This window comes from Coregonus lavaretus (genome assembly GCF_964263955.1).
Source record: "Coregonus lavaretus genome assembly, chromosome: 3".
Classification (NCBI taxonomy): domain Eukaryota; kingdom Metazoa; phylum Chordata; class Actinopteri; order Salmoniformes; family Salmonidae; genus Coregonus; species Coregonus lavaretus.
Window position 1 is genome coordinate 26,847,028 of NC_139990.1, and position 21,170 is coordinate 26,868,197.

Below are 21,170 nucleotides of genomic sequence, written 5' to 3' on the forward strand. Positions count from 1 at the left end.
TTTTCTTTGCATTATTCGAGGTCTGACAACACTACAAATGTTTTGTTATTTTTACCAGTTGTCATTTTCTGCAAATACATGCTCTAAATGACAATATTTTTATTTGGAATTTGGGAGAAATGTTGTCAGTAGTTTATAGAATAAAACAAAAATGTTATTTTTACCCAAACACATACCTATAAATAGTAAAACTAGAGAAACTGATAATTTTGCAGTGGTCTCTTACTTTTTTCCGCAGCTGTATATTGTGTATTTAAAGAGTAATACACTGAGTATACAAAACAACCTGCTCTTTCCATGACATAGACTGACTAGGTGAATCCAGGTGAAAGCTATTATCCCCTTTTTATGTAAAATGTTAAATCCACTTCAATCAGTGTAGTGAAGGGGAGGAGACAGGTTAAAGAATGATTTTTAAGCCTTGAGAGATGGATTGTGTATGAATGCCATTCAGAGGGTGAATGGGCAAGACACAAAATGTAAGTGCCTTTGAACGAGGTATGGTAGTAGGTGCCAGGCACACCGTTTTGTGTCAAGAACGGCAACGCTGCTGGGTTTTTCATGCTCAACCGTTTCCCCGTGTATATCAAGAATGGTCCACCACCCAAAGGACATCCAGCCAACTTGACACAACTGTGGGAAGCATTGGGGTCAACATTGGCCAGCATCCTTGTGGAACGCTTTCGGCACCTTGTAGAGTCCATGCCCCAACTAATTGAGGCTGTTCTGAGGGCAAAAGAGGGGGTGCAACTCAATATTAGGAAGGTGTTCCTAATGTTTGGTATACTCAGTGTATATATTTATCCACTGTGTGTATACTGAATATCTACGTGGTTACAATGGAAAACAAAATGAACATTCCCTGCTTGCTGCAGGTTCTAATGCCAGTGTCTTCCAAGGCCCTACCTGGGTCTCTCTCCCACACTAGCAGATATATAATTCTACATGTAAACTGTAGTCACTCACACTTTAACCCTTTAAACAACCACAGTGCCATCAGTCTGCCATTTAATCAAATAGAAATTGCTGAGTATCTCATCATAATAAAAGTTAGCCCAGCAGGGAAGGTAAATTAAAGGGAAAATCCACTCAAACTAACTTCTGGTCTTTTTTTCCCATTTGTCCACTTTTTAATACTGTCCCAAAATATTTTGCATGTCAGCAGTTTCGAAGATATTCAAGAAGCAAAGTGTCACCAGCCACATCATCATGATGATGCAAAATGCATCATACATGTATATCATACATAATTTGATTTTCCCTTTAAAGCATATGTCATTCAACAAAGCAAAGTGATCCTTTCTTTATTTTCTTAGTTGAGCTGGGATCCCTGCCTAACAAATATGCCTTAACAAACTCAGAAGTCTTAACCAGTCAAAAGACTGTCATGTAAAGAGCACAACTAGCTATTCCACACAATAAAAGTTCAGTTTACACAACACATCAATTCAGTTGCAAAACAAAAGCACTACCACTCCTGCATGGTGTCCTAGTAGTTGGTTTATTTTTTTTGCATGATATTGACCTCGCCTTCTCCAAGCTTAAAATGTAAACACACAATTAGCAGAGCACCTAATCATAAGATTATTGATAATAGCCACAGTCACTGCTACTGTAACAAGAGCCTTGGATAGGTACAAGTTATGAGGAAAGCTATGAGGAAGACTACAATCCAGGGTCATGTACATTAGGGCACGCAGCAGGAAAATGACTGATTCTTATTGGATAAGCCCAGGTAGTCCTTCCCTGTTTCAGTCAGTTTTATTCCGTTTGATGCCCAATGAGTACGACCTTGGTGACATTTTCTGTCGACTACTGTAAATAGCTCTTTCAATGTATAAAACTGCAAAGACCTTACTTAAAAAACTATAGGCAGGAGGGCATATAATCTGAAATACGTTTGGAAAACTGCAGTAGCCTATGGGATGGTATAATTTGGATCGGGTATACCTGTACTTCAGATCCGCATAGATTATTGCTGCCACTTCATAGACATTTTAAAAAGGACGTTTTTTTATATAAATCCTGTGCACCAATTGAGTTTCTTGCTCATTTCAGCGGACAGAAAATGTCACCCTCTATTTGTCAAGTTTCCTTAGGCCAATATATTTGCTACTCCTCAGTAATGGTTGGCAAAGGCAATGGTCCATTACTTTACATGACCTTACCATACATAATGGCTTGTAAAAATAAGGAATGATATGAAACAGGTTTTTTCTTTTTACGGACGACTCCGTTCTAGTACTATTTTTAGATCGCCGAAACTACTTAAAAAGGCCACAAGTTCCACAATGATTCTCTACAGCGTAAACAAAGGCAGTCCAGCCAACAAAGATATATTTAAATATATAGGCAAATATTACACACATATACAGGGTTTCCTCACTCACTCACATAATACTCTACATTTAAGGTCCACATTTTGTGGGTAGAAGACTCATTTTTCCCACTTTCATTCTGTTTGTTTAGACAAAATATAATAAAATCAACAGGGACCCCACTTAACACAGTTAAAAAGTATTTCAACAGCCATATTGTCACCTCCTCTCTCTCTCTCTCTCCATCCCTTCCTTCTCTCCTTTTTCTTTTGGGAGTATCTCTCCTTTCCTCCGTTCATTCTTCCTCTCAGTCTCTCAGGATGTTGATGTGGGCACAGATCTTGAGGGCGGGACCGAGCTTGATGTTCATGGTGGACATGAGATGCTCCTCTCTGAGTAGCAGCAGGGCCTGTCCGTCAATCTCCTGGGACAGGAAATGGGCCGCCAGCTCCTCACAGCCTGGGAGAGGAGAAAAGGAGGAGAGGAGAGAGGGAGAGAAAGAGGGAGGTTGGGAGTAAGTGAGGGCGGGAAGAGAGAGAGGGAAGGAGGGACGGTAACAAGACAATAACATGAATACATGAATTACAAGGGTGAAAATCCAATAGCAATGGCCTGCTACCTCAACATTATAGAATAATAGAGGGAGTAAAAAAAGCTACAAAAACAAGTAAGATAACTGTAATTATAGATTTCAAAAGCCACAAAAACACAGAGTAGCATTTGGGTGTTGTTGCATGACAACGCATATCCTTCTGAGCTGATGGTATCAACTAATGATGTCTATAGTAACTGAACTACAGTTTAGAGCTCAGCTCTGTGGTACCAACCTTGCAGAGAGGATATGAACTGAGACACTTCCTCCACACTCCACTGGGCGGGGCTGCCGGGCAGGAAGTAGGACGCCTTCGAGACCTCCAATCGGAGTGTGGGCGGAGGCTGGTGGCAGGAAGAGGAGGAGGCCGGGGAGAGGGACATGGGGTCGTCCTCTTCCTCCCCGCAGCTGGAGACGTCCTCCGAACGGCTGGACTCGGAGCGGCACTGTAGACAATGAACCAGGATTGTGTGAGAGGTGCGTGTGCAACAAGGTAGTCACAAGATGGCCACGCTTGAACTGACAAATATGGCATTATCGGCAAGTTTGATACGCAGATTTTGAGGCTATTTGAGGATTGAAGGTAAACGTTTAAATTAGGGTTAGTGGTTTAACCCATCTAGAAAGCGCCATACTTTCCACCCTTTCTAGTTGTGACAGAGATCTCTTCAGTCATCCATGCCAGGTCAAAAACAAGTGTACAACTATCAATGATCATCTGACCATTACCTTAACTGGTAAGGGTCTCCCGGCTATTTTGGCACTGGCAATCTCGGAGCTGGTCCTGTGGGGAACCCTCCTCCTTAGGACCCCGTCCTCGTCAGAGTGGGAGAGGTGACCCCCCTGTCGCAGGCGGTAGTGCTGGCTGCAGCTTACATTATACCTGGAGCAACAGAGAGACATATTGTAGACATACACTGAGTGTACAAAACATTAGGAACACCTGCCATGACATAGACTGACCAGGTGAATACAGGTGAAAGCTATGATCCCTTATTGATGTCACTTATTAAATCCACTTCAGTTAGTGTAGATTAAAGGGAGGAGACAGGTTAAAGAAGGATTTTTAAGCCTTGAGACAATTGAGACATGGATCGTGTATGTGTGCCATTCAGAGGGTGAATGGGCAAGACAAAAGATTTAAGTGCCTTTGAACGGGGTATGGTAGTAGGTGCCAAGCACACCGGTTTGAGTGTGTCAAGAACTGCAACACTGCTGGGTTTTTCACGCTCAACAGATTCCTGTGTATCAAGAATGGTCCACCACCCAAAGGACATTCAGCCAACTTGACACAACTGTGGGAAGCATTGGAGTCAACATGGGCCATCATCCATGTGGAACACTTTTCGACACCTTGTAGAGTGAGCCCATGCCCCGGCGAATTGAGACTGTTCTGAGGGCAAAAGGGGGTGCAACTCAATATTAGGAAGGTGTTCCTAAGGTTTTGTACACTCAGTGTATACTGACATATAGTAGACTTATAATAATGACATATAGTAGACATACAGTATACTGCAGTGAATTTGTACTATGACTGTACCTCTTGGAACAGGTCAATGAGCAGAAGCGCTTAGTCCCTCTAAACTGTCTGGCTGGGGCGAAGCTTTTACAGTACTCACACTTCAGCACTGGGAAGAGAACAGGAAAAAGGGGGTTTAAAGAACTACATCAATTGCAGTTTGTAGTCAAACCAGTGGCTTTGATGGAAACGTGACTTGGGACTATGGTCTGAGCCTAACCTGTAGCTGTATTCACAGTCTCAGGCTGACTGGCGTTTGGATTGTCCATGGCCAAATCTTCTCCAGCTGCCTCCTTCACTGGCCCACTCACCTGTCAATTAAAATACAGGAACAAAATGTGTTGTGTTCAACATTACTGATTACAGGGAATTATTGATAATATTGTTTTAATCTATAGTACATGTCATTATTTATATCAGGTGGTATACAGTGAGGGAAAAAAGTATTTGATCCCCTGCTGATTTTGTAAGTTTGCCCACTGACAAAGAAATGATCAGTCTATAATTTTAATGCTAGGTTTATTTGAACAGTAAGAGACAGAATAACAACAAAAAAATCCTGAAAAACGCATGTCAAAAATGTTATAAATTGATTTGCATGTTAATGAGGGAAATAAGTATTTGACCCCCTCTCAATCAGAAAGATTTCTGGCTCCCAGGTGTCTTTTATACAGGTAACAAGCTGAGATTAGGAGCATGCTCTTAAAGGGAGTGCTCCTTATCTCAGTTTGTTACCTGTATAAAAGACACCTGTCCACAGAAGCAATCAATCAATCAGATTCCATACTCTCCACCATGGCCAAGACCAAAGAGCTCTCCAAGGATGTCAGGGACAAGATTGTAGACCTACACAAGGCTGGAATGGGCTACAAGACCATTGCCAAGCAGCTTGGTGAGAAGGTGACAACAGTTGGTGCGATTATTCGCAAATGGAAGAAACACAAAATAACTGTAAATCTCCCTCGGCCTGGGGCTCCATGCAAGATCTCACCTCGTGGAGTTGCAATGATTATGAGAACGGTGAGGAATCAGCCCAGAACTACACGGGAGGATCTTGTCAATGATCTCAAGGCAGCTGGGACCATAGTCACCAAGAAAACAATTGGTAACACACTACGCCGTGAAGGACTGAAATCCTGCAGCGCCCGCAAGGTCCCCCTTCTCAAGAAAGCACATATACATGCCCGTCTGAAGTTTGCCAATGAACATCTGAATGATTCAGCGGAGAACTGGGTGAAAGTGTTGTGGTCAGATGAGACCAAAATGGAGCTCTTTGGCATCAACTCAACTCGCCGTGTTTGGAGGAGGAGGAATGCTGCCTATGACTCCAAGAACACCATCCCCACCGTCAAACATGGAGGTGGAAACATTATGCTTTGGGGGTGTTTTTCTTCTAAGGGGACAGGACAACTTTAACGCATCAAAGGGACGATGGACGGGGCCATGTACCGTCAAATCTTGGTTGAGAACCTCCTTCCCTCAGCCAGGGCATTGAAAATGGGTCGTGGATGGGTATTCCAGCATGACAATGACCCAAAAAACACGGCCAAGGCAACAAAGGAGTGGCTCAAGAAGAAGCACATTAAGGTCCTGGAGTGGCCTAGCCAGTCTCCAGACCTTAATCCCATAGAAAATCTGTGGAGGGAGCTGAAGGTTCAAGTTGCCAAACGTCAGCCTCAAAACCTTAATGACTTGGAGAAGATCTGCAAAGAGGAGTGGAACAAAATCCATCCTGAGATGTGTGCAAACCTGGTGGCCAACTACAAGAAACGTCTGACCTCTGTGATTGCCAACAAGGGTTTTGCCACCAAGTACTAAGTCATGTTTTGCAGAGGGGTCAAATACTTATTTCCCTCATTAAAATGCAAATCAATTTATAACATTTTTGACATGCGTTTTTCTGGATTTTTTTGTTGTTATTCTGTCTCTCACTGTTCAAATAAACATACCATTAAAATTATAGACTGATCATTTCTTTGTCAGTGGGCAAACGTACAAAATCAGCAGGGGATCAAATACTTTTTTCCCTCACTGTATATCCTCAAAGGGTATGAATGAACGTTGTATTGTATATGAGAACTACAACTACTCCAAAAACTACAAATCCCAAGGTGAATACTGTATGTACAGGGAAAGGTTCAGCTCCCTCCTGGATGACGAAGCCCGCTATGAGGTGGGTGAGGACGTGGGGTTTGACCACAGCCTGTGGAGGGGGGGCTCTCTCCCCCTGGCCACCCCCCATACGGGACACCGAGAGGGCAGGGGAAAGAGAGGGAGAGGGGGAGGGAGAAAGTGGACCAGGGCCTTGAGAAAAGAAGGGTGGGGGGAGAGAAAGGATTTGATCACTTATTTTTGAACAATTTGACCAAGTCCGCCTGGCCACAGTGGCTAAATCTGTGCAAACGTGAGGTTTTTGGAATCATGCATAGGTATTGATCCACGGGTCAGGTTGGTGGCTGGGCCAAGGTAGAAAATTGTAAATGAGAGGAATGAGAAAGGCAAAGTATTGAAGACAAGTGGGCCCATTTATAGCTGATTCCTTACCTGCTTCCATGGCGGAGGAGGAGAGGGCAGGGGAGTGTTCACTCATTGGAACAAGGTGGGGAGGAGGGGGACCATCTTCGTCATTGGCTGCGACTGACTCGGATTTCCTCTTCATCGACTTACCCTGAGAGGAATGTCATTATTTCACAAATGGAATCAACAACCACTACGTAGTTTAGAAACATCAGTCAATTGTAGTGTTATCAGTGCTATCAGTAATGAACAACTCACCTGGGGAGGCTGAGAACACATAGACTCTCCATTGGCAGCCACTACAGCGGACACGCTGCTCGCCTCAACCAAAGGCAGGGGTAAAGTGAGGGAGGAACGGGAGGCCTGGGACTGAGAGGAGATGCTGGCGGCCAAGGTGCAATTTGGATTTGGATTCAGCCCAGGGCTCTGATTCTGATTGGCTTGTGCGTGCACGTGAGAGATGTGGGCCAATGGGAGGGCTTCTTGGGCTGATTGAAGGCTCTTTAAATCCGCCCCTCGGCTTATCCCCCCTCCCTCTCTGGAAGCGATGGAGGCCACCATGGTGAGGAGGCTGGCGCTGCTGGAGCTACTCAGAAGGGTAGCTCCATCCTGGGAACAGGTGTTCCGGGCCTGGACCAAGGCCAAAGCCTGGGGGTTTCCTATGGAGCTCTGCCTGGCCCCTACTATCTGGACTGGGATGTGCGGCGGAGGCTGGGTGGCAATAGTCTGATTGTTGGCGGGGGGTGCGGGGAGGATGGGAGGCGGGTTGCGGGATGGCAGTTGCAGGGGCATACGGAGGCCTTGTTGAGTTTTCGGCTGGATTGGAACGGGACCGTTCCCATGGCCTCCTTTGTCGTTAATAGTGCTTTTCTGCAGAGGCTGAACCACCAGCGTTTGAGTACTAACATTGGGCTTGATGGTGGCAGCACCCACCTGGTAAATGTGGGACTGGGCGGGCGCATTGGAGGTGGGCACCAGAATGTGCGTCGCCGTGGCGGCAGAGGTTACCGTGGTGATAGCCCCACCCCGGCCAAAGTTGGGTCCGGAGAGGAGGAGCTGTGAGAGTGGGACAGAGGTGGAGGGTGAGGAGGGGGCGTTGGAGTGGTGGTTGCCCGTCTTGAGGTTGAGAGAGGACAGGTTGGCGTTGGAGCTCTGGATGTAGGTGGGGATCTTGATGTGGGACTGTTGCTGTTGGGTTGGTTTAGTGGTATACTGTGGAGTGGACTGGTTGAACTGCTGGTGAGATGACTGGATAAGGGAGTAGGTCGCTGGACAAGAATGAGGAAGGAAATTAATAACCAACAGGTAAGGAAGTATGCTAAGTATGTAAGGCTAAGTATGCTGCGATTTCACTCCCCACCTGTTTCACCCCTCTCTGGGGTTTCAGTCTTGACCCCGACCCCCTTGGGACTGGAGAGACATCGCAGAGCCAGGTTCTGCACCTGGTCCAGAGAGAAAGGGGGAGATGGGTGTATGAGGATTGATGGAAAGAAGAGGCCAGAGAGAGGGATGCAAGAGAAGTACAAGCCAGAGTTTCACCAATTTCAGAGCACAATACTGTAGTTTTACTGCACAAATATTCTAGATTTTGCCTGGTCCCAGATCTGTTTGTGCTGTAATGACCACAGGACCTGGCAAGACAGCACCAACAGAACTGGGAACAATCTATTCTAGATTACATCACTAAAGCAGGACTCACTCCAATGTTCTCAGTCACAAATACAAAGTTGATCCATACCTGGTCATTGTCTGATTGGTTGCTGGAGGAAGTAGGTGTAACTTCCTGTTGTTGCTGCTGCTGAGTCTGTGGCTGCTTGGTGACTGTTGCCATGGCTGTGGTTGCCGTGCTACCAGGCATAAAGATGAGCTGGGAGGAGAGGGGAGCCCTCAGAGATCGGTTCACCTACAGTACAACAAAAGAGACTGTCAATCAAAGAGTCCTTTCATGGAGGCAAATTACAAAAGCAGATACTATACTCACACTCTTGAGCCAAGCCCGAACCAAGCCAAGCTAAGCTGTACTAGGGCTGTTGCGGTGACCGTATTACCGCCACACCGGCGGTCACCAGTCATGAAGGCAGTCAAATTCCACGTGACCGTTTAGTCACGGTAATTAGGCTTCTCCAAACTCTGATGCTGCTGATGGTCATTAGTAGCCTACCAAACTTGCTAACTGCCTGGTACTCAGCACTCTATTGTCCCTCTAATCACTCTGAAATCAATGCAAATGTAATCGAAAATCTAATCAAGCACTTCATGATAGCCCATGAGCTCATGTTGCGCAACATTTCTATAGGCTATAAAATTGCGCGAGAAAACAGAGTGATGGCCTCTACTAAAAAGAGGAGGATCCCATCAGCTTTCTATAGGCTAGGCCTACTATATTTATTTCTCAACTTTCCTAATATTAAGCAAATATTAAGCACATTGCTTATCTTTACAACAGGAGTATAGCCTACCTGGCTGGGATGAAAATGAACCACAGGAAAAGCGTCCTCCATTCACTATTTAAGTGCAGAGAATTCATGTATTTTTTCCCCTGCTCCTGTTTCGAGACAGGTGCATGATAATGGTCCATTCTAAATCAAAACGAATTTTACACATATATTATTTAGTATATGTAAAGACAAGATTAAATCAAGAATAGTCTGATGGGTGACAATATTAGCTTATCACTTGTGAATTATATATTATCACTTGTGAATGATGCCCAGCTTAAGGCAAGAAACAATGCCTTTTTTATTTTTTGAATCATGTAGCCTAGCCCATAGGCCTATATGTTTTGATAAGGTTTGTATCACAACTAAAGTGGCCAAATAACTTCTTAAAATTAAGCACATTAATCCGCGTTACAAGGGGTGTAAAGCCTAACTGGCATACATAAGCAGCGTGTGAGTTTCAAGTTTGGGGAAGAAAATGTTCACCATAATAATTCACCTTTATAATAAATGCATTAGATGCATAATCGCATTTGTGGTCACTTTTGATAATGGCGTTTTCCCGCTAATGGAACATTCACGCTTATAGCCTACTGCCGTGTGCGCATTGCTGCGCTTATAATGTGAAGAAATAGCCTAACAGTTTATCAACATTTAAAGCTAAATGTTCTCATCTGTTGCGTCAGCCACAATGCGTAAAACATTTTTTGATGCTAGTGGTTCTATTAATTTGGGATCTATCGCATCCCACAACTGTCCCAGAATATGTTTGGAATATTTATTTCTGACACAGAATATAATAGGTCAACTTTTGTACTATGGGGGATAGTAGATTGACATAGGCTAGTGCTTTTGCTGTTCGTTAGGCCTACTCATCTTGTTGGCTGACAAAAAGTAAATGTGGACAGTTCTTCCAATATCTTCAATATGCACCTCAGAATTGGATAAGGACGTGCGCAGTTGCGTCCCCGATGTGTCTGTCTTCACTTATAGCCTGTGAGAAAGACCAGATCACATGATGGAGGGCGGAGTGAGTGATAAGTGCTTAGGAGCAGGCAGCACTCAGGGAGAAGGGGTGCAAAAGGCATGGATTTTTTTAGGGTGCATTATGGCCACACAAAGGGAATGCCGCCAGGAAATTTGAGGCATTATCAAGTGCTTCTCAAATTGTGAACGAGAGACTGACGAAGTGTGTACAGCCTGCGCAAAAAACAAAGCAGAGCTCATGCTTTTCAAGCAACTTTTTTCAAATCATCATTAGAGACGCATCATGCAGCCTTACAATGTATAAAACATCTAAACATATAGCGCAACGTTTGTAGAACAACTGAAGTTACATGAATAACTCTAAATTAAGCATACAGTGCCTTCGGAAAGTATTCAGACCCCTTTACTTTTTTCACATTTTGTTACATTACAGCCTTATTTTAAAATTGATTTAAACATATAAAAAATCTCATCAATCTACACACAATACCTCATAATGACAAAGCAAAAACAGGTTTCTGTAAATTTTTGCTAATTTATTAAAAATAAAAAACAGAAATATTACATTTACATAAGTATTCAGACTGTTTACTCAGTACTTTGTTGAAGCACCTTTGGCAGCGATTACAGCATTGAGTCTTCTTGGGTATGACACTACAAGCTTTGCACATCTGTATTTGGGGAGTTTCTCCCATTCTTCTCTGCAGATCCTCTCAAGCTCTGTCAGGTTGGATGGGGAGCGTTGCTGCACAGCTATTTTCAGGTCTCTCCAGAGATGTTAGATCGGGTTCAAGTCCGGGCTCTGGCTGGGCCACTCAAGGACATTCAGAGACTTGTCCCGAAGCCTCTACTGCATTGTCTTGGCTGTGTGCTTAGGGTCATTGTCCTGTTGGAAGGTGAACCTTCGCCCCAGTCAGAGGTCCTGAGCAGGTTTTCATCAAGGATCTCTCTGTACTTTACTCCATTTATCTTTTCCTTGATCCTGACTAGTCTCCGAGTCCCTGCCACTGAAAAACATCCCCACAGCCTCATGCTGCCACCACCATGCTTCACCGTAGGGATGGTGCCAGGTTTCCTCCAGATGTGACGCTTGGCATTCAGGCCAAAGAGTTAAATCTTGGTTTCATCAGACCAGAGAATCTTGTTTCCTTTAGGTGCCTTTTGGCAAACTCCAAGCAGGCTGTCATGTGCCTTTTACTGAGGAGTGGCTTCCGTCTGGCCACTCTACCATAAAGGCCTGATTGGTGGAGTGCTGCAGAGATGGTTGTCCTTCTGGAAGGTTCTCCCATCTCCACAGAGGAACTCTAGAGCTCTGTCAGAGTGACCATGAGGTTTTTGGTCACATCCCTGACCAAGGCCCTTCTCCCCCAATTGCTCAGTTTGGCCGGGCGGCCAGCTCTAGGAAGAGTCTTGGTGGTTCCAAACTTCTTCCATTAAAGAATGATGGAGGCCACTGTGTTCTTGGGGACCTTCAATACTGCAGAAATGTTTTGGTACCCTTCCCCAGATCTGTGCCTCGACACAATCCTGTCTCGGAGCTCTACGGACAATTCCTTCGACCTCATGGCTTGGTTTTTGCTCTGACATGCACTGTCAACTGTGGGACCTTATATAGACAGGTGTGTGCCTTTCCAGAGTCTCATAGCAAAGGGTCTGAATACTTATGTAAATAAGGTTTTTCTGTTTTTTATTTGTAATACATTAGCAAATATGTCTAAAAACCTGTTTTCGCTATGTCATTATGGGGTATTCTGTGTAGATTGCTGAGGATTTGTATTTATTTAATCCATTTTAGAATAAGGCTGTTACGCAACAAAATGTGGAAAAAGGGGGTCTGAATACTTTATAGGCACTGTATAGGAATACCTATTTCTTTGTTAACCGCTCAACACAGAATAGCCGCATGTGCGCACTCCCTCAAATCGTTTGGAGAAAATATCCTTTCTATTTTATTCAGCTTTGTTCAATTGTATTCTTCATACTATAAAATAATGCCACGGAATTCTAAGCAAATCTTGTCTGCTAAATGAACTAGTGTAGCCCACAGCCATTTGGCATAGCCAGATCAGGACCTAACATAAGAACAACTCTGAGTATGCTATTCTGTTCTTCTGAAATAGACTACATTTTCTTCATATCATGTTTCTTTAGACCCGTCTAAAATAAATAATAGATTTATTGTGAAGGTGTAGGCTATATTACATGGATTTATTAGACTTTTTTAAATGTAGATGTTCCAAAGGTCTGCATCAGTGGCTTGTAGGCTATGTGTGGAAGCCAGGAGATGCTAAATGTGTTTATGTTAATTAACGGTCAGTTACCGTGAGACCGACAGTTATTTACTTGACAATCACCGGCTGACAAAATGTCATGACCGCCACAGCCCTAAGCTGTACTGTGCTGACCTGGTTATGCATCCACCGTAATGGAATAGGAACTGTGCTGAAAATATCTGAGCCAGCAAAGTTTTGTTCGGGTCGGCCTTATAGTGTGAATCAGGCAATGGTGCATGTGTTCTCACTCTCAGATACATCTGTCCCTGTCCTGCCGCGTTCCCACCCAGCAGCACTGATTGGCTTATAGTGGATGTCGCGGAGGAGCCTGGGCCTATAGCGCGGGTGCTGGTTATGGCCCCTCCCACAGAAGTGGTTACATTCATCTAAAGCGGAAAGAAAAAAAAGTGAATTTGAGAACAATCAAAGCTAACTCTATTGACTATTTTGGAGACAATAAAACAATGCAAGTGCCAGTGATTCTAAATATATAGAATGTCATTAACATGCTCAAACAGCAAATTGTGGTTTTAAGTCAATATTACTGGAGTGCCCTCTTTGAAGCTGTATTCTTCTCAGTGATTTTGGGTAGCAGGCCTACTAGTTGTCATAGATGTGTAAACGTACAGATGTGACTGTTGTGCTTGTGGTCTGAGATATGCTGTTGGCGGGAGGGCTGGACTGGCGACTGGCAGCAAGGGTGGCCTAGAACAGGGACAACAGGGACTAATGTCAAAAGCCATTGCCATACTGTATGGACAGAAGCTCTATCCTAGTCAAGTTTAGAGCAGTATAAATGGACTATGTAGCAAACCTCATGATGATGTTTCAACATATTGTACTGTCATCCTATAGCCTAAACACTCGCAACCTGACCATGTCAAAACAGCAGCCATGTCCCCTATTCTGAGCATGCATTATTGGTAGGGCTGGTTCATAAAGATGGTTCTTTACCTGTTGTACTGCAGCCAGGTTTTGTAGCTGGGCACTGTTGATCTGTTGCTGCAGCATCAGCTGCTGGAAGTACTGTGCTGCATTGGGCTGCCTCTGCAGCGCCTGAAGGGCCTTCAGTTGCACAAGATAGAAAACAGGGAGAGTGAGTTATGACATTGAACTGTCAATAGCCTGCAGGTTGATATACGAGCACTTACACAGTGATAATGAGATAACTACACTACAGGCAAGGATTACAGATGATCCTGTGTGACGCTGAGTACAATTTGGGATTGCCATGTCAGAAAAAGGCATAGGCTATACATAATATACTCATTCATATGCATGCACACCCGTACACACGCACGCACACCCACAGTTACTGACCTGCACAGCCTGTCTCTCGTACAGGGACATGGAGTTCATTTGAGAGGGGCGGGAGTTCAGCCCTGACGGAGTGGTTCCATTGGTAGAGCCCTGGTTTTGGTCGCCATCTGTCTCCATCACTGATGAAATAAGAGAAGCTTTCAATCAAATGCTGACTAGAAAACAATGTCAAAAGACATGGCTATCAGTCACTGGTGGAAGGTAAAGGATTATTCACACTGCAGCTTTGTGGAGATGTAAGGTGTGGAATATATCTGTCAATCCTGGATAACTAACATCTGTATTTACATGTTGACACGATATTGTATCCATCAATCAAGAATGCCATGCCTCCTTTCACTCCTTCACCTGACTGTGTTTGCAAACATTTGATTGTCATGCAACATCAATTCAATAAATCTCAGCTAGTAATAAATGCATTATTAGTCGCTTGCAAGGTAAATCATTATTAGCTAGCTAGCTATCAACATGTTATGCAGCTCACTTGTTGCACTATAATTAAAAGCAATTCGAGTGCTGCTAGCTAGTACAGTAGTTAGCCAGCTAGCTAAAGTAACTAGTTGCAGCCAGTGCTAGCACACAAGCTAGCTACTGTAGCTAATTAGCTACCCGTGACAACCGTATGCTGAAAATCCATTGCTCACCGTGGACGTTGGTGTATTGCCACCTATGTTTCTCTCGACTTCAATGCGTAACAGTACGCAACAATTCCTTTTGCACGACGATATTACAGTACATTCAATTAGGTTGATATTTTGCATAAATTTGGGTGGAGGACAACGCCTCCTTTTGATGTTTGTCCTTTTCCGTCGCAATGGAATGACGGCACACGGAGGTCGCGTGCCAAAATATGTAACAACAACATAGTTACAATGTAATCTCTACCTGCAATAGCAACACGGTTAATATGTCAGTAATTGCAACAATGTATGTGATGCTCCCTGTTACACTGTAGCTGCATCTTGAAATAACTCCTGCAGCCGTGTGCATCCGCTACTATGAACTTGATTACCCCAATTTTGCGACCATAAACAGAAATCATTGTTTCATGTGTGTAAAAAGAAAGAAACCGTTTAACCTTCCTATTAACTAAGATGCGTTTATAAGTAAAGCTACCTTTACATTTTCATTTTAAAACAATGTTTAAAAATGTACTTACTTTGATCACTTTCCTCCCAAGCTTCAAGCTCTAAACCTGTCACTCAAAATGGTCACTCTCAGCATCAGCTAATCCGAGTAATGTTGAAATACTATGTCCAAATGAAGCACACAAACAAACAAACAGGTATTGCGGTGTAATGCCACCTGGTGGATGTCATAAATGAGGTTAACAAAACATTTATTACACTCTCACACACAGACACAGTACATTGATTGATTGATTGATTGATTGATTAAACCAAGCAAGATGCTGACTTTGTATTTGCCAAGGATAGCATCTGGACAGAAGGTTTCAAAGCTTGTGTGTTTGTTAGATGTGTGATGTTTTATTTAACAACATTATATTCATATATACAAACACAAGTGAAACAAATGCATGTAACATATGGGGCTGTATGATTGTTGTTAGTTTGTTGTAATGTTTCATTATGCCTCATAGGCCATTTCAAAGCCAGATTTATACTGTTTGTGTGATACATTTTTTAAATACAGGAAAATTACTAAATGAATTCAAAAGTGTGCTTTTCTGCACTCCACATGATCTTGATATTTATGAATTCGACCATATTTTCCAATTCAATATCAACATTGATTATTTTTTTAAAACATTATTTATTCCATTTTCATTTCAGTTGTTTATGGCTGGGCTATAGACCTTGCTGAAATGCCCTTTGTTTGGTGCCTCATGGAGAATAAGAGTACAAGACTTTGGAAGTAGGAAGAATGTGTTCACACACACACATACAGTACACATTAGCTGAAAGGTGTTGAAGAAGAGGCACAAATAAGCAGCAGAAACAAGGAACTCACAAACACAATCACTCAAAGTAAATGGAAGGCCATGAAACACAGGCCAGGAAAAATAAACATAAAAGCAATACCAACCTCATGGGTAAAAATCAATTTCAAAACAACATGGTTTTCTGACATATAAAATGGAATAGATCTCTGTGACAATATAGGATACAATGATCATCAACTAAAAATAAAAAAATGTGGGCACACACTGAGGACAACATAAGGTGGATACTGAACAAGTGGAAGGCATATGGAAAGTGGAAGAGAGAGGGAGAGTGAGGGAAAGTGTTGTGGAGTAGTGGTAAGGGAGCTGATTTTTTTATTATCCAGTGTACATTGTGACATAAATAATACTTTAACCACAAAGTTAATACAGTGGGGCAAAAAAGTATTTAGTCAGCCACCAATTGTGCAAGTTCTCCCACTTAAAAAGATGAGAGAGGCCTGTAATTTTCATCATAGGTACACGTCAACTATGACAGACAAATTGAGAAAAAAAAATCCAGAAAATCCCATTGTAGGATTTTTAATGAATTTATTTGCAAATTATGGTGGAAAATAAGTATTTGGTCACCTACAAACAAGCAAGATTTCTGGCTCTCACAGACCTGTAACTTCTTCTTTAAGAGGCTCCTCTGTCCTCCACTCGTTACCTGTATTAATGGCACCTGTTTGAACTTGTTATCAGTATAAAAGACACCTGTCCACAACCTCAAACAGTCACACTCCAAACTTCACAATGGCCAAGACCAAAGAGCTGTCAAAGGACACCAAAAACAAAATTGTAGACCTGCACCAGGCTGGGAAGACTGAATCTGCAACAGGTAAGCAGCTTGGTTTGAAGAAATCAACTGTGGGAGCAATTATTAGGAAATGGAAGACATACAAGACCACTGATAATCTCCCTCGATCTGGGGCTCCATGCAAGATCTCACCCCGTGGGGTCAAAATGATCACAAGAACGGTGAGCAAAAATCCCAGAACCACACGGGGGGACCTAGTGAATGACCTGCTGAGAGCTGGGACCAAAGTAACAAAGCCAACCATCAGTATTACACTACGCCGCCAGGGACTCAAATCCTGCAGTGCGAGACGTGTCCCCCTGCTTAAGCCAGTACATGTCCAGGCCCGTCTGAAGTGCATTTGGATGATCCAGAAGAGGATTGGGAGAATGTCATATGGTCAGATGAAACCAAAATATAACTTTTTGGTAAAAACTCAACTCGTCATGTTTGGAGGACAAAGAATGCTGAGTTGCATCCAAAGAACACCATACCTACTGTGAAGCATGGGGTTGGAAACATCATGCTTTGGGGCTGTTTTTCTGCAAAGGGACCAGGACGACTGATCCGTGTAAAGGAAAGAATGAATGGGGCCATGTATCGTGAGATTTTGAGTGAAACCCTCCTTCCATCAGCAAGGTCATTGAAGATGAAACGTGGCTGGGTCTTTCAGCATGACAATGATCCCAAACACACCGCCCGGGCAACGAAGGAGTGGCTTCGTAAGAAGCATTTCAAGGTCCTGGAGTGGCCTAGCCAGTCTCCAGATCTCAACCCCATAGAAAATCTTTGGAGGGAGTTGAAAGTCTGTGTTGCCCAGCGACAGCCCCAAAACATCACTGCTCTAGAGGAGATCTGCATGGAGGAATGGGCCAAAATACCAGCAACAGTGTGTGAAAACCTTGTGAAGACTTACAGAAAACGTTTGACCTGTGTCATTGCCAACAAAGGGTATATAACAAAGTATTGAGAAACTTTTGTTATTGACCAAATACTTATTTTCCACCATCATATGCCAATAAATTCATAAAAAATCCTACAATGTGATTTTCTGGATTTTTTTTTCTAATTTTGTCTGTCATAGTTGACGTGTACCTATGATGAAAATTACAGGCCTCTCTCATCTTTTTAAGTGGGAGAACTTGCACAATTGGTGGCTGACTAAATACTTTTTTCCCCCACTGTATGTGTATTACGTATTACTTATTCAGTGTATTACTAGGAAACAATCCAAATAGTTGTTCTCTCTTTTTCCTTCTCCTTTTCACTCATTGGATGATTGGCACCCCATAAACCAGAACAAGCCCACATTCAACCACTGCAGACAACATATAAATACATATTTACAAATAAATACTCTCCTAACTTTGTACAGTAAGTGAATGTGCATAAGGTAGCTGGGTATGGTTCAGTTACTAAAGTACCACGGTCTTGTTTACAGTAATGAGGGAGTGCTGCCATTGAAGAACATTTTTTCCTTGGAGGAGAGGTCAAATGCTGAATAGTACCATCAAAGGAATGTATTTTACCAGTGCAACACATACATATATCCACAATATATTATATGAATACAGAACAAAGCCATGACCCTGTCATCTTTCTAGGCAAAATAAATTGTGAAAGTGCTTGGGGCAAAATTACTACATCTAATTTACACAACCACAAATAAAAAATAAATACTTTTTTTGTAACACATTCAAATATACTACAATATATCTATACAATAAAATCTTTGAATAAATGAATATTTTTAACAATGTTCCACATGGTTAATCTTCAGACAAAGTGTCACAAAATAGAGTATAGACTCAAAATGGAGTCATTAAAAAGCATTTTGCACAAATCTTCACATTTGGTCACAACTAAATTCCCATTGTGGTATTCCATATACACATTGAATAGACAACCATCACAATTATATTCAAAATGTTTGACTGAATGCTCTCACAGCAGAACAATTCAAAATTGCACTCAATACCACAGAGAAAACCGCTGGAGTCCTTTGCTCTATGTGGTTGATTCTTATCGAATCCAAGTTCATAACATCGCGACTCATATCACAATCTATTATAATTTAATATCCAAAATAACTATCTTCATTAAAGTTACCCATCCTTCGAATAAAGTTTTAACCTTTTTAATTTGAAACCTCTATTGCAATCCCCTTAGACAATTCTACGCTATCCTAAAGTTTTTTTATTTTATAGGCTAGCTGTAAAAGCACTCCCTCAGGTAAATATTTCTCTAATTTTTCCTTATGTTGATTAATTTACCATAAAGCGCTTTTTGAAGAATGTATTAGCAATTGTGGAGTTTTAATTGATTTCTATTTGGTTAATAAAGTGCACCTAAAGCAAGTTAAAGTGAAATAAGTACCATATTTCTTACTCTCTCTCTCTCTCTCTCTCTCTCTCTCTCTCTCTCTCTCTCTCTCTCATTGAAAACAACAACCATCTTACTTCATTATGCAACCATCCAAATGTGATTCTTTATCAGTGGATTCTTGCGTAGGGTAAAAGCATATCATTTTGTTCTCAAATACAACAACTGCTGAAATAAAAGTATGATAATCATGGGATTATTGGGTTATTTAAAAAAGCTATTTCTAAACCAAGAAAGCCAACCAATGTAATTTACCCTAATCTACTGTTTCACTGTTAAAACGACTGTTTACCAGAAACACTATTGAGGTTGTTTGTTTTGTTGTTTTGACTAGGCCCACTTTGGCCTTACTAAAAGCTGTTTAAATGATGATGCACTCAGTAAAAGAAGGCAACAAAATAAAAATAAAAATGTTGACCTATATGTAGAGAACACTTCTATACCACTTTGATAAGACGTGGCTACCAGTCAAAAGTTTGGACACACCTACTCAAAAAATGGTTTTTATTTATTTGTACTATTTTCTACATTGTAGAATAATAGTGAAGACATCAAAACGATGAAATAATACATGGAATCATGTAGTAACTCATCCCAAACCATCTCAATTGGGTTGAGGTTGGGGGATTGTGGAGGCCAGGTCATCTGATGCAGCACTCCATCACTCTCCTTCTTGGTAAAATAGCCCTTACACAGCCTGGAGGTGTGTTGGGTCATTGTGCTGTTGAAAAACAAATGATAGTCCCATTAAACGCAAACCAGATGGGTTGGCGTATCGCTGCAGAATGCCATTGTAGCCATGCTGGTTAAGTGTGCCTTGAATTCTAAATAAATCACAGACAGTGTCACCAGCAAAGCACACCCACACCATAACACCTCCTCCTCCATGCTTTACGGTGGGAACTACACATACGGAGATCATCTGTTCACCCACACCGCGTCTCACAAAGACACAGCGGTTGGAACCAAAAATCTCCAATTTGGACTCCAGACCAAAGGACACATTTCCACCGGTTGAATGTCCTTTGCTCGTGTTTCTTGGCCCAAGCAGGTCTCTTTTTCTTATTGGTGTCCTTTAGTAGTGGTTTCTTTGCAGCAATTCGACCATGAAGGCCTGATTCACACAGTCCCCTCTGAACAGTTGTTGTTGAGATGTGTCTGTGACTTGAACTCTGTGAAGCATTTATTTGGGCTGCAATTTCTGAGGCTGGTAACTCTAATGAACGTATCCTCTGCAGCAGAGGTATCTCTGGGTCTTCCATTCCTGTGGTGGTCCTCATGAGAGCCAGTTTCATCATAGCACTTGATGGTTTTTGCGACTGCACTTGAATAAACTTTAAAAGTTCTTCAAATGTTCCATATTGACTGACCTTCATGTCTTAAAGTAATGATGGACTGTCATTTTTCTTTGCTTATTTGATATTTTCTTGTAATAATAATATTTGATATTTGATATTTTCTTTTACCAAATAGGACTATCTTCTGTATACCCCCCTACCTTGTCACAACACAACTGATTGGCTCAAATGCATTAAGTAGGAAAGAAATTCCACAAATTAACTTTTAAGAAGGCACACCTGTAAATTGAAATGCATTCCAGGTGACTACCTCATGAAGCTGGTTGAGAGAATGCCAAGAGTGTGCAACGCTGTCATCAAGGCAAAAGGTGGCTATTTGAAGAATCTCAAATATAAAATATATTTTGATTTGTTTAACACTTTCTGGGATACTACATGATTCCATATGTGTTATTTCATAGTTTTGATGTCTTCACTATTATTCTACAATGTAGAAAATAGTAAAAATAAAGAAAAACCCTTGAATGAGTAGGTGTGTCCAAACTTTTGACTGGTACTATATATTACACAAAAAATGTGACAAAATAACACTAATTCATCTTAGCTACTGTATCCACCAAAATATGTGTGTGTTGTGGCTTTCCATGTACACGAACAGTATATTTCCCTTCACCTTAATCACTCGTCCCCATGTACCTGAACTGCCAAAGAATGAACCTTTGATCTATTTTTGAACCAGCTGACCGCCAACCCCTGACCTTTAACCCTTGACCCGACACAGGATT

General features: G+C 42.2%; 1 protein-coding gene across 1 annotated transcript; it reads right to left on the reverse strand.

Annotated features, from left to right (window-relative positions):
- Positions 1–1,288: 1,288 nt before the first annotated feature.
- Positions 1,289–14,711, reverse strand: LOC311126895 (polyhomeotic-like protein 1). The gene is made up of 15 exons (XM_084158587.1): positions 14,609–14,711; positions 13,965–14,083; positions 13,599–13,709; positions 13,272–13,349; positions 12,893–13,030; positions 8,685–8,849; positions 8,307–8,388; positions 7,205–8,214; positions 6,974–7,097; positions 6,558–6,733; positions 4,650–4,740; positions 4,451–4,538; positions 3,640–3,793; positions 3,146–3,356; positions 1,289–2,777 (listed from the first exon to the last, which is right to left on the reverse strand). Exons 2-15 carry the CDS (start codon positions 14,079–14,081, stop codon positions 2,626–2,628), a joined length of 2,697 nt encoding a protein of 898 aa, XP_084014713.1. The 5' UTR covers positions 14,082–14,083; positions 14,609–14,711; the 3' UTR covers positions 1,289–2,625.
- Between the last annotated feature and the right edge of the window lie 6,459 nt (positions 14,712–21,170).